General features: G+C 44.7%; 2 protein-coding genes across 3 annotated transcripts in view; one reads left to right on the plus strand and one right to left on the minus strand.

Annotated features, from left to right (window-relative positions):
- Positions 1-14,567, plus strand: part of LOC119186850 (uncharacterized) — a 139,987-nt gene that overhangs the window by 94,023 nt on the left and 31,397 nt on the right. The gene's annotated exons all lie outside the window — the stretch shown is intronic.
- Ktl (BTB/POZ domain-containing protein Ktl) lies at positions 8,330-13,055 on the minus strand. Its single transcript, XM_037435226.2, has one exon. It carries the CDS (start codon positions 12,965-12,967, stop codon positions 12,269-12,271), a length of 699 nt encoding a protein of 232 aa, XP_037291123.2. The 5' UTR covers positions 12,968-13,055; the 3' UTR covers positions 8,330-12,268.

The raw sequence follows: 14,567 nt of genomic DNA on the forward strand, positions 1-14,567 counted from the left end.
AAAACTTATTCTGTCTCTATTGTGCAGTCTCGCCCTAATAACTGGGACATCTCGTCCGTACACCACCTTTTCTTCGTTGCACGATGACAAACAGTGTACCCGGTTGTGCTTAAAATGTGGCGATAATTGTTGTGATTTGTTCTGATGAAGAACTTGTTTTGATATTACTCATATTCTTTCCTACTGTATGTACCCCACTCCTGCAATAGCCCTGCATTGGCCTGCAGTATTTGAAAATAAATAAGTAAATAAATAAGAACACAGTAGCAACTGCGGTGTTGGCACAACGGCTTTTGCCTACCACACGAAACTAAACACCCGACCACCGCGGCGGCGCATTTTCATAACGTATGTCTACAGTGTCTAGAAATGGTATGTCCGATGTCATTCGTTTATACTCACAGTTGTGCGTGAAGCATGGTTGAGCCTCGTCTTGGCTTTTTGATACGTTTTCACAAAAGTTGGAGGCACGACATCGGTGTGTTCATACTAAGTGCGAATTCACCGCAACGCAGCTTTCAAGGCAGTCCACGCAGAGGAGAGACGCCCACCTAATGGACGTTCAGCCTAAGCTTCCAATTCACTGCACCGTTTTATCGGTAATAAGCGAAATCACCGATGCTCATTAGTATCTGCCATTTACGCCTGCCGTACGCTTGCCGTCAGAAGATGAAGAACTGTGGTGAAAAAGAAATTACTGATTGGTCGACGCAATGATTGGAGTGTTCCAAACGATTCCAAGGAAAGGTACCCAGTGGGAGCGTAGTGACGAAGAAAGCAACAGGATTGAAAAGAAGTCATTCGGAATCCTCGACACGTCAGCGCCACACGGGTGTACTGCGGCCGCAACAGCCACGCGAACATCCCTTCCTTCGTTCTAGCCCGTAACGACATTGCATCCCCCACCTTCACCCGCGATCCAGGGTTCTTGCAATGCAGCTACGATACCCGAGCTCATCGATTTCGAAATGGTCGGCGAACCTGAATGGTAATGAAGCATCTCCTCACGTGCTCCGACAGCCACAAGGCACGAGTGCGGCCCCTTAATCACTCTGTGGCAATGCGTATTCTAATGTGCATACGAGGTCGTGCTGACGATATATACCCCGTGCGAAGAAAAAAGAAACGACCGAGAGTTGCTCTCTGCAGGGCAGCCTGTATCGACGTTGAGTGATTCGCAAATATACAAGCGTCGATTAAAGGGTATGCATGTATCTCGTCTCTGCAGCAGTGTGGAAGAGAGTGAGAGCCGCAGCGTTGGCTGTCGTTTTTCCGTTCAACACTTGCGCCAGCTGTACTTGGCATACACGATGAGACTTCCGGCGGTAGACTTCAGCGAAAAATTACCGCTCAGTTTGTTCCGATCAATCGACGCAGCTCTGCAGTGACGGCATGACGGCATGAGCATACGGATATGACGGCATGACATGAGCATACTGATTTCCAAGGGGAAACGTCGAGAAGAGGAGAGGCATGAATGAGCACATTACATAGATAGATAGATAGATAGATAGATAGATAGATAGATAGATAGATAGATAGATAGATAGATAGATAGATAGATAGATAGATAGATAGATAGATAGATAGATAGATAGATAGATAGATAGATAGATAGATAGATAGATAGATAGATAGATAGATAGATAGATAGATAGATAGATAGATAGATAGATAGATAGATAGATAGATAGATAGATAGATAGTGCTCATTACTCTTGCCTCTCTTGTTCCCTTTTAAGGTGTCTCACTTGCTCTCACCGGTACACTAATGAGCTCGGAACAACGAGCCGCTTAGGAGCCGTTCTTCAGCCAAGCACTCATAATGCCGCACAAAGAACTCTGACCGGACTCACGCGAGCTCGCGTCTTGTGAAGCGCGCAGTTCCTTGCCATTCGAAGGATTAAGACCAGAACGAAATCCTTTAGAGCTCCACAAGTTGGTTAATTACACGGTCGCTAGAGCGGTATCATGGCTTAGCTTCTCCAGACAAAGGTCATTTCGCCAGCCTTTAGGTTAGTTAGTCGAGTAATTAGGGATTACTTTAGGCGCCTCACTGTGGCAAAAAAAAAAGATTATATAGGAATCTCATGTAAGAGTTTGCTGATGTGCTAGCGCAAATCCACTAAGCTGATAAATCGTGCGTAGTTGCCAGTTACAATTTCCACCACATATTGCTTTTCATTGTGTTCGTGAATATATAAAAATAACTTGATCTCAATATCCAGTACAAACGCTTCTTTAAATTAAAACCAATATACAAGGCATTTCGCAGTGTAAAATATTTTCTTGCGATTGGTCTTCAGGCATCGACAATAACGTCACTGTGGATGCTTTTTGTGCAATGTTCTTCTTGTACAATACCTCACTTCTCAAAATCAATCAATCAATCAATCAATCAATCAATCAATCAATTAGAAAATTATATGGCTGCCAATAATTATTTTAATTATGTGAACGCTGCATGCCTGTTTCTCTTCCATCTGTGCAAACAGAGACAATCGTACTCTCAAGACCTATCTTCTTTCATACATTGTATGCTTTCGCTAGAAGTGTGTCAGTGTATATATAGCTGAGCCTGTAAATAAACAGTCGATGTAGCTAGCGTATCAAAAATATGTATTTACGCACCAACGTTCCGGCACTGTCGGAACGTTGGTGCGCCAAGCCAACCAGCTCCACTCGTGATACTCGTTATTTGTAGCCGCCACATTACAGTAATGGCTATCTAAAAAGAGGACGAAAAATGGTTCATGCCGTGGATGTAAGAAATAAATGAGCTGTAATTGTAATATAGAGGCATACGGAAAGTGGATTCCCAAATAGAGGGCGCCACGTGCTGCAGTAGCTCGTAAAAGAGTACAATAAGTCATTACTCAGCACCCAAAGGCTATTGATGAGGTAACTCAGTGTAGCAGTCGATCTGAGAGCGCCACCGCTGCTAATACTAGAACAATACCATCCGCAGCGACTGCGTCAGTGCATACGATTGTGAACTACCCTTTTTCCATGTCACCAAAGTAAAGCAACGTTTTTACTAGCGCTGCGCAACGTTATTTAGCTAGCTTTATTTGCGTGTGGGAGGGAGCATTCGGTCGTGAATGCCACGAGGTCTCGGGCGTTTTCGCTTTCTGTTGCCTTTCGAAACGACATAAGCGGATTGTGCGCAGAGCGCCACCGCCAACGCTGCGTTCGAAACAAGTGCAGCAGAGCGTGCGTGGAATTAGAGCCGTTGATAGGAATGCCAGTTGAAATGTCCTCTTCGGTAGAAATAGCTCCCGACCAGAAACTATAGAGAAATAGCACGAAACGAAATCGAATGAGCGTCAGCGCATGTGACTCAAATTCCATGCCTACGCATTTGAACGTGCTAGATGTTTTTGCCAGTTCTTATTTATCTGATGAAATGGAAAAAGCAACAGACGATGAGTGTAGGTGAACACAGCCCACGGCACCGCATGCTCAATTTGCCTTCAATTAACTGGTCATGCGTTTTATTTTAATGAAGATGATTGCATTAATTGACACAGGCTCATTTTATCGTGCCACTAAGCAGACAGGTTATTCGACGGGTGAATAACGAAATCTATGGTAAAACAGTGTGAATACAGGACTCATGGATTGAAACAGGACAATTCAGGGCTATGTATCGAACACACTTTCCCTTCCAAGAACTTCTGGTTGGGACATTTTGGTGTAATTTTGACTCGAACGTATAGATCAGAACCAACACTACCTTTAGAGAACAGCTTCGTCGCGGAATAGCTTGGCCATCTCGAGCAATCACACATACCAATCGTGATGCTAAAAAATTGTGTTGCGTTTGAATTCATAGGAACTCTTAATATTGACTTTTCGTATTGGTCATCGTGCGGGGAGATGCTGATCAAATTACTCATCTGTTTTATCGTTGCAAAAGCAAAAAATAGCAGATTTAGCTGTTCCGTCATTACGATGGCTTACTCTCATAGTTATGCCTTGTAGATGGGGTGCACGTTAAAGAACCCCAGGTGGTCAAAATTTCCGGAGTCCTCCACGGCATCTCTCATAATCATATGCTGGTTTTGGGACGTTAAACCCCACATATCAATCAATGCCTTGTAGATGCACAAAACAGCACACTGACTTACTAACATTCTGACGACATACTGTCAAGCACATTCCAACATCTTCCATATTCCATTTATGTTCACTTGCGCAGTCCACTAGTCTATAACAAACTATTTCGGCTGGCTCTGTAAATGTTTCGTCTCTACGTTAGATCGCTTTACGAACCCGTGCCTTGCCGTATCATTGGTAGACAGCATTGTGATAAAGCAAGACGTCTCAATGTTACTGAAAGAATTGGTGGTGGACAACAATAAAAAAAATCGCAACATACCCACGGAGTGAATAATGATGAGAGAGGCGAAGCGTCCATCCGCCCGTCCGTCCGTTCGTTCTTGTTTCCGTCCGTCCATGCGACCATCCGTGCGTTCATTCATGCGTCCGTTCGCCTGTCCATGCGTCCGTTCATGCGTCCGTCCGTTTGTGAGTCTGTACGTGAGTCCGTACGTGAGTTCATCCGCGAGTCCGTAAATTCGCCTGCCTGTGTGCCTCTTCATGTGTCTACCCACCCGTCCGTACGTTCGCGCGTCTATACACCCGTCCGTCCGTCTGCTAGTCTGTCTGTTCGTCCGCCCGTGTGTCTATATAATGAACTATCCAAGTACCGCCATCTCCCATCTCACATCCCATGCGGCACATACCCACTCTAGAGCAGGCATGTGCCACCGGTGGCTACGTACGACAACGGAGGAAGGACAGACCCATACCTAAGGAGCTTCCCTCTAAAGGTAAGCCAACGCCACAGAACCTGTAGCAGGCTAAGAATATCGATATTATTCGATCGATCGAGTAAGTAATACGACGGATACGTTGACTCGCTTACTGCTGATAAATTTCACTAATAGTTCCTCTAGTTATAAATGTTTTTCTTTTCTTTTTTATATGATACCAAGGGTTGCTGTCTGTGATTACGTGATGTTTTTGATGAAACTGCATTGTATTATTCCTAAATTCTACTTCCTTGGTTTTTTTCCCTGCCCTATTTACGTAGGCTGTTTTTATAGCCTATCACTTTGTGTTTCTGAATGTCATTTTTGGTCTTTCTTTTGTGTTCAGCACAGTCTGCTGTAAATGCGCCGAAGAATGTATTTTTTGGGAAGGTCTCAACAAGTCAAGCTGCTTGCCAGCCTTTTCTCCCTGCCTTCCTCATCCTATGCTCTATAAAAAATAAAGAACCTATATTATTAATATTACTATATAGTTAATACTAATGGAACAACCAGACGTTCGATCATAAATAATGAATTACTTCTCTAGCGTATGAGACAAGCTATACTTCATTGGCCGATCAGTTCTGCAACATTCTGTACTAACACAACACCACTTCTCCATACTAATTTATTCTTGATTGATTTGTGGGGTTTAACGTCCCCAAACCACCATTTGACTATGAGAGACGCCGTAGTGGAGGGCTCCGGAAATTTTGACCCCCTGGGGTTCTTTAACGTGCACCCAAATCTGAGTACACGGGCCTACAACATTTCCGCCTACATACTAATTTAATCATAGGACGTGCTATCAACTAATAGAGTTCTTTCTTTCCTTCTTCCCTCATTTACCTCCTTCTTTCTTTCTTCCTTCTTTCCTTCATTCCTTTAATTCTTTTTATTTTTTGTCTTTCAAGGAAACAATCTATATATGATTTAGTTGTGTGACTGCTGCAGAAGCTAGACTGCAAATGTCTCGCAAAGGCAGCCATAAACATAAACAAGTGCCCGTTAGTTCGATATACTATCACTTCTTTTATGAACACAAAAATATTGTACTTATTATGCATAAAATCTGCGAAAAAGCCGCAAATTTCATCATCCTGAGAATACTTTACCTAATTATCCCAGAAAGTGATCTGACTTCCTCCCTTATCAGGTACTGCCTCCCACCCCCGCACCGCGCAAATGATGATAGTTCTTTCACAGGTAAAATGACCGGCAATGAGTTGATATTTCTTGCGTCGGGATATAGCAAACCAGTTTTATGCCTGCGTGTCGACCACGGCTGAAAACCTTTCAACAGCTTCCGCCATGTTTTTAGGTTTTATCATGGCGCGCGCACTGTGCCGTGTGCGGGATGCGCACGTTAACAAAACATTGGTTGCTGTAACTGATGAAGATAGCGATGCGGACAACGTCGCCTCGTTGCAGGTGCGTGAGAATGGCGTTTCCACTAGTCCCACTCATTACAGCGGTTTGTGCTTGGTGCGCTCCGAGGATCTTCTTGATTAACCTAATTTCGGCCAAAAATCGGTCAATTAATGAGAGTTCAATATCTTTGATGCCGTTAGACACTTAATATGCGTGACGGGAGCAGAGAACACGCCCACATTATTCGATTTTGTGAATTATCGAGGGTCGCATTAACGAGCCTCTACTTACCAAGAATTATTCCACAAGCGTTCATACATACTGGAATTAAAAGAGGTATTTCATGATAACAATTTCTCTGTCTGCCTACCCAGACCTCCTTCTGAAAAAAAAGAAAGCAACAGTAACAACAACAACAAACAGAAAAAGATTACGAATCGAATAGAGGAACTTGCCAATGTTCTACAGATTTATTTCACATTTTGCTTCTGTTCATAGTTGGACATGAGTATCGTCGGTATACATGTTCATCAAAGTAAGAACGGCGTCACAATCGGTGCATACGTCACCTGGTAACAACGCCTTATTTACACGGGGAAAGCAATGCAAGTCTATGTACTACGTCATAATCAGGTGTATACAGGTGTTGTCCAACAGGCCGCCGACCTGGCACAAAACACTGAATTTCACGTCGCAATCAAAGAAAATTATTAAAAGAAACATGCTTCTAATTGACAGTTTACCAAAGCGTCAATAAATAAAAAAAGATTTGCCATCGGGACCTTATCACGCAATGAATTCCTTGAAGTGTGAGAAAAACTGCTAGTCAGGATGCGAGTTAGCTTCGTTTAATAAAATCAGGCCGCTGTGCAATAATCAACTATTGAATATAGAACATAGCTCTCTCCGCATCCTAGAAGATGTCCAAAGTGAGCTTGCTCTTCGTCAACAGGTACGACAATCAAACGTAGATATGTACACTAAAAATCTTTGCAGAAGGCTGCATCAACGTTTCTAACAATGCATAAAGCGTGCTCGCCTTTCACAAAGTCACTGTTTCTTTTTCCTTCCAATGCTGAAACTTCAACAACCATTTAACACTTGCACATCCAATAAAACGTGCAGGCCAAACGCGATTCTGGCTTTTTATACAGAACTCCATTGTTTCCGTAGAGATTAACTGAGTTATAGCGCTTTCAAAGTTTGGCATGCACTCTCAAACAGCATCGGCATTGGTACGTTGGCTTTTGAACGCAGCTATAAAGAAGAATACCTTCAACCCTGGTTGCTCCGTGTGCGCTTCTATCTTTTCCGAACCTGTGGGATGCGGTCACTATTTGCCTTCGTGAAAACGCGACAAATTCATCTAAATTCAACGGGAGATCTCACGTCTCCAGCCCCATGAGGTGTGAGAATCGAGTTGGTTTGTAGAAGCCACTATGCGCTCGTAGCGTTTTCCCCGATTTGGAGGTTAAACCACGTGAACATCGACACATCATGATTCGGGGTTTTCAAATACTGAGTACTCGTTCACTGAGAAGATGAATGCGTCAATTATTCTTGGATTATTTTGTTTTGTCTTTTCGCGTAAGCAGAAGTTCATTAGAACCTTAAACATGGCTCCCCCCCCCCCAAAAAAAAAAAAATATGACACTAAACAAGCGAGTGTCACAAACTTGAGAGTAAAGTCACTGTTCATGCAACAAACCGATCCCTTTTTCAGGAAGTGCATACTTGGGAGAACAGACACAGTAACACTGTACGGTTGCGTTATCGTAATAAAAGAAAAGCACTCGCAAAAGTAGACAAAAGAAGACAGATATGTACCGACCATAGAGGCAAATAAATACATATATTGAAATGAAAAGAGACTCTCCATGAGCAGCCCTTTTACTTCAAGACAGTCGGAAACTCATGATGCTCCGCGAATGTAGACTCTATTGCCCGCGCAAATTTAGGACTATAGGGGAGCGCACGTAGCGAATTCGACGCGACGAATTCTTGGATCCCCCCCCTCTCTCTCTCTCTCTCTCTCTCTCTCTCTATATATATATATATATATATATATATATATATATATATATATATATATATATATATATATATATATATATATATATATATATAATCTTAGTGCACAAACTACGGGCTCATGCCTGCGCGCCATCGATTCCAGGATCTCATCTCGCGAAACGTCTAAACGTCTCTGCGTGCTCACTCTCCTGATCGGTCTTTCTGCTTTAGCCACGGTTTTCAGCGCTCAATACCCCCTTTTTTTTTCTCTTTCTCACTCTTACTGAACAACGACTGTTTACTTTCTCTTTGACTATTTCACCCTCCTTTACAAAATACGCAACGAAAAGCAGGGTGCTGAAAGGAGCTAGGGAATGTGCTTGACAGATCGTGGCTTATTTTTTGTCCCCGCTCTTCAATCCCCATCTCACGGCACTGCACTGCCTTTGGAATAAGCGCGCTGGTTTGTTTGTTTTATCGGAAGAAGTATTAAACTTTTTTTCTGTGTGGAAGCTTCAACCAGTTAACAATAACTTCGGCGGCCAATTCTTCGGCAACACATCCTCGAAGAAAGGAAGATGAACAAAAAGCCGCCATGCCTAAGGTACGTATAACGAACAAGTTTACCCTAACATTAACATTTCGGTTAGCAACTTGACAACAATTCGTGTCCGCGGCAAATAATTTGACCGAGACCGGCACTTTACCGACGCAAAACATCAATTTCGTCGGTTAAACATGATAAACAATGTCTCATTGTATTTACTTTCGAAATATTACAGTCAGAACGATAGCCAATTCTTAACCGATCAATAACTATATAGTTTATCTGCCTATAAACTAGACAGTCATGAGAACTACAACAATTATAACACAGAGAGATAGCTACTTTATCTCTGTTTGCAAGCAGCATGAAATGCACGCTTACCAAAAAGCCTTGGCTTTCAACTTACAGCGAAGATAGAGCGCTAGCGCGACAAACATTCGATCGAGCTGAATAAAGAGGCAAGGATATGGCCCGAACATGTACTTCTCGCTAAGCTTTTTGCTGAAGTGCTTGGAGCCAATTAACACCGACCAAGCCATGGAAGACCAAGAAAGATCGCGCTATAGTGAACAGAGAATGGAGCAATACACCATAGAGGAAACGTGATAGACAAAGCAGAGACGACGATCTTCACGCGCGACACAGAAGCCATCACGGGATAAGAGGGTCGCGGATGATGGAGTGACGTGTACAAGCTCACCACTTCAGACACCACTTGGCACCGGGCGCGCCTGGATATTGAGCGCATTTAGAGGGCTTCTGTGCATTTGCTCGCTTTTACCAATGCGCGAAATTCCATCCTCGATTTTTTTTTTCATTCATTGCACCATCTCGTGCCTATTTTCTTCTGTTCTTTTATTTTTCGTGCCAAAGTCTGAAGGTACCGGATCACGTTAACAATGCCGTATAGTGAAACAGGCGGTGCGTATAATGTAAATAGATATACAGCACGCCAGTTACAGTGACTGCAAATGTCCAAGATTCGTGTTGTCCTTGTTTTTTTCCCTATATTTAGGTTGAAACAGATTGTCTTTCGCTGTTCAAAGATGTTAACTACTTCGGATGGCGAAAGCGTGTTTATGGTCCTTGGTTTCTTAAGGCCCTTGCTCCAGGCCGACTTGCTTGAAGCCGTTTTGCGACGCCTTCGAATAAAATCTATGGCGACATTCATTTTTAAACAAAAATAAGTAATTCAAGAAATGGGTAGTAGTTGACCATACAATCTGGATAGATTGCAATTCTCATATAACGATGAACGAAGGATTTTCAAGTTGCGTACCACTAGTGGAGGAACGAATGAATAAATGTGAAAAGGGGTAGACGGACATGGCATCAACTGAAGTTGCTTCCTCCAGTTAAGCGGAACTGCAAAATGCTTTTGCAAAGTTACTGTAAATGACCGAAGGAATTCGACCCTCTAGACTTAAGAAGAAGAGCATCTTCATCAATGTGTATATTATATTTATGATCCAGCACGAGAAACGTACCGTGTGATCAGCCAGGATAACACTTTCAGCAAAGCGTGCAAGTTTACACCAACACTTACACTCAAGGTGTAGTTGGTTTTTCTTAAGGGCTGGGGGTATACGCCAAAAATTACCGGACGCATAAGACATACAGTTGAAGCTAACGCCTTGAAGGACAAGTTGACTCTTTTCAACGGTTAAGAGAGTTTTCTCACAGTTAATTATTCATGTTAGATACAACCATTCCTTATGCTCTAAGAGGAAAAGAAGTGAGAGTAGCCTAATAAAAAAAACAAAAGTAGTAGAAGAGCTGAAAGTTGTAGAGAGTAATACTTTCATTGTGGACTAATTTTTTGAATAATTTGCTCGCGACAGCGCGTTATTATGCGCACTGTTAAGGGATAAGATCAAATCACTTCGATTCTTCATCAAATTTCTCCTAAATAAATGTTTCGAAGTGCATTTCAATATTTTCGGTATTTGTTTGGTGACTAACTTCTTTTTCATTCTTACTAGGGGTGGAAAAAACAACATGCGAGTCGCTTTTGTAACAAAAGAAACGAAGCGCTTGCACATTTCCAGGATCACCTTCAGATTGGATAACTAGGAATGCTAAAAGGTAATCTAATAATTTGTCGATACGTATGTTTAGGCAATACATTGTAATACAATATGCTGTTAGTACTGCTACAGGTGTACTGAACCACTTTCAGTAAGCACGTAAGAGCCCTGTGGTGTTGTACATACTAGCAGTTTTGTTTTTTTTGCAAGACAGTCTTCTACGCGCGTGCTTTGGAAAAGGTTCAAGGATGCTGTTAAATGAACATGGGACGCATTCAACATGAACTTAAGAAGCCTTCACTGCCATTGATTACGCTGGCTACGGTATAGAGACAGCAGACGCAGGCTCAGTGAACTCTTTTCACGAGAAAGAAAACTCTTTTGCGAATACGTGGATAAAGAGAACAACTGTAATGATTCGCAAGTAGCGTTAGTTGTGAATGAAATACAACCATCGTGATTGTGCACAGTGTACCAGAACGAATTTTCGTGTTGACATCATTGTAACTGCTCATGGCCACTAGAAAACACATAAGCCATAGACTTTGTAGAAAAAAAACTAACCCGATTCCAACTCAACTTTGGAAAAGCTGATACTTATACATCTGCAAGCTTGACAGCATTAACAGCTATTTTACATCAGATATTGGGTAGAGAAGGCTTCAAATTTCTGACAAAGGCGTAGGATTTGTGAACTTTGTTTCTGGCTGTGGTACTTCGACCAGAATGTTGACAAAAAATAAACTGCCAGAATATTATACATGGTGTACCTGGTCTCCGTACGTCAGCTGGAAGCCGACTAAAATCCACACTATAATACATTTGGCCACAGCTAATCTCCGAGGAATACTCTGACCACGCATCGCTTGTTCGTACTCCTCCAGTCGAATCACGCCGCACGAATCCATTGCGGCAGCGGTACGCTTGCACAGAAACATCTACCATGGTCGTTCTACTCTACTGATAAACTTCGCAAATGAATTTACTAGAAAGCCACTGGTTCCGTAAACAACGTTCGTTTTGTCGAAACTACCACAACCACAACTTTAAAAGAGACTCCTAATTAAAAGCAATCGATGCGCTCATCAGTGGCGCAGCCACGGATTGCGTTTCTGTGCTAGAGTATTCAAGATAACATTAGCTTTCCTGTTAGAAAGATCAGCACGAGAGTTAGGTCGTTCAAAAGACAGCTCGTTCACATGGATACCGGTTGCACCACTAACACGAATCACTCGATCAACCACCAATTTGTTGGAACCAGAGACAATAAAATATCGTGTTCGACGGAGTAGTATCCACCCGATAAAGCATGAAAGAGCTACCATTCGACATTGCACCACGCGCTGGCGACCGTGAAAGGCGCAACAGGCGGCGCTGTCTCTAAAAGACAAATGATATGCTCCGTTGGTCGGGGAATCGGCCGGCGCCGTCACTGTGACCCAACTGCGCAGAACCCCTTCGCTCCTGGACACACACTCTCTCTCCAGTGTTCCTTAGGGGCGCACAAACACAAACTCATTGTAGTGGTTCCAGCGGTTCTCCTCGGAGTCGACGCCCGGCTTGAGCGGCTCGTTCCCGCCTCCGCACGAGGTGCTGGTGCCGCAGGCGCACACGCAGCGGAACCGCGACTCCTGGAGGCAGTCGAACGCCTGCTCCAGGGAGTTGTGCTTGAGGAAGAAGCGCGACGTGTACCGGTCGTCCTGGCCGCGGTCGGGATCGCGCGACTCGTTCAGCGTGTCGCCGAACACTTCGCGACACATGGTCACCTTGCCGCAAATGAGGATGCGCGTCAGCTTGCGGAACTTGACGTCCGCCAGGCCGTCGCGGCCGAACGCGAACGTTCCACGGTAGCCGAGCGTGATGTAGCCCGGCTGGCCCGGGAACGGCGGTGGCACATCCGACGTGGCCGACAGGCAGGTGACCAGGGCATCGAGGCGGAAGTGCTCGGCCTCGGCCTTGAGCCTTGCCAGTTCGCGGAACTCCTCGGGCAGCAGCAGGCGGCCCGTGCGAAGGAAGTCTAGGATGAAGCGGAACAGAGCACCGTCCCTGTCAACGAAGATACGGCCCTGCGAGTCACGGGTGCCGCTGTCGAGCAGCTCGCCGAGCACGGGGCAGCGGGACAGGGTCTCGCGCGACGCGCTGTACGCGGTGCCGCCCACGTTCAGATCGACGACCGCTGAGGAGGAAGACATTGTTGCAGCTGTCGTGGCCAGCTGTTGTCGCGCTGCTCGCTGGGCCGTTTCACCGCGCTGCGCCTCTCCGCGGGTTCTTCTCGTTTGACGACGCTGCTCCGGAGTGGCGGGCACGAAAAAAAGCAGCCCACTCCTCCCTTTCCTCTCGCACTCTTCAGTGCGTGGCCCACGAGCAAGAAGCCTGCTGGCTGCGCGCGCAGCTCTTCTGGGGATCGATAATGGGTCGGCTGGAGCCCAGGCGTCTGGTGGAACCCCGGCCAGATTTAGGCAGCAGTGCGGGCGGCCGTGCCTGCTGTGTTGTGCGTCTCACCTTCGTTCACACACAGCCCTTCTCTCCCCCAACCACTGCCCACCAGCACAACCACTTCCGCCGCCCACCCTTCGCATCTCCCGCTTTCGCGCAGCCCATCGCCTTCTGAAAGGTTGTACTTTCCCCCTGGCCCGCTTTGCCTCCCCGGCGCAATACTGCAAGCCTTCTCCGCCCTCACCACCACAGCCGACGCTTCTGCGTTACCTGTGCGTCACAGTGACACTTCTGCCAACTCGCTCCGACAAAGATTCGATGCTGTTCTTTTCTTATTTTCTGCCTCGCTTTTAGCGAGCAAGCACTCGTCCTTTGTGCCTGATTCGTGCGCTGAGAGACAGAATCATGGAGCGATCGTTTAGCCGTCGGGAAATGATCGAAAACTTTTTTCCCTCCTTGGCATGTATTGAAAGACATCTTTGTGTCCAGGCTTGATAGATGTGAAACGAGTTGTCGACACATTTCTGAAAATATGCGCTGAAATGATGGCAGCGTGCTCTATCTCTTGGTGGAGTTCTTCAAAACTGAAGAAACCAAAGTAAAAGGCCTATGTTTGTGTTTCTTTCTACGAGCACACTGCTGGTTCTTTAAAAGCGGAGATAGCTAAAATGTTTGCGTGTCAATCCTTTCGGCGCGAGCATTGCCTCTGTGAGAAATGTGCATATGATTATAGCAGCACCTGGCATAGCCTGCCAAGCAATCAACCATGGCTTACATGTACCGCTTCTTAATTGAACAGGGCGGTGAATGTGTGTAATTTTTTTTCTAGCTCTTCCCGTTTCCTTCACTATCAGTTCATCCAGTGTTCAGTAAACAAAAAGTTGCTTTTCTATATCACATGCAAGTTTTCATTCAAATTTCGACTTGTATACATTCAGGGATTAAAAAAACTAGGCAATCCAGGGAATGCGTACAATGGCAAGACTTGACGTAGCTAACATAAAACTGATTCAAAGAGCAAGATTCACTATATGAGCTCACCCACGAGTTTTGTACGTAATACACCTGATGACCCAGTCTCACACACTGTCGCTTCGGTTACTGCTCGTCAGTGATAGGGCTTGTTGCAAGCCTCTTCTCACAGTCTCATAAAAAAGGGCTACACCTATCGCGCTGTGGGGGCTTGCAGTACAATCTCAACCCATAGCAAGGCACCATGCGGCTCGAAAGCATTGCTGTTAATTCTGAACTTGAAAGATCTTCGCAAAATCTTCAATATAGCTTTTGTGAATGTGCGTGCGTGCGTGTTGGTGTGATACTCGAGCGTTTATATGACCACTGGTTACACCATACCAA

Source organism: Rhipicephalus microplus, chromosome 2 (genome assembly GCF_043290135.1).
Source record: "Rhipicephalus microplus isolate Deutch F79 chromosome 2, USDA_Rmic, whole genome shotgun sequence".
In the NCBI taxonomy this organism is placed as follows: domain Eukaryota; kingdom Metazoa; phylum Arthropoda; class Arachnida; order Ixodida; family Ixodidae; genus Rhipicephalus; species Rhipicephalus microplus.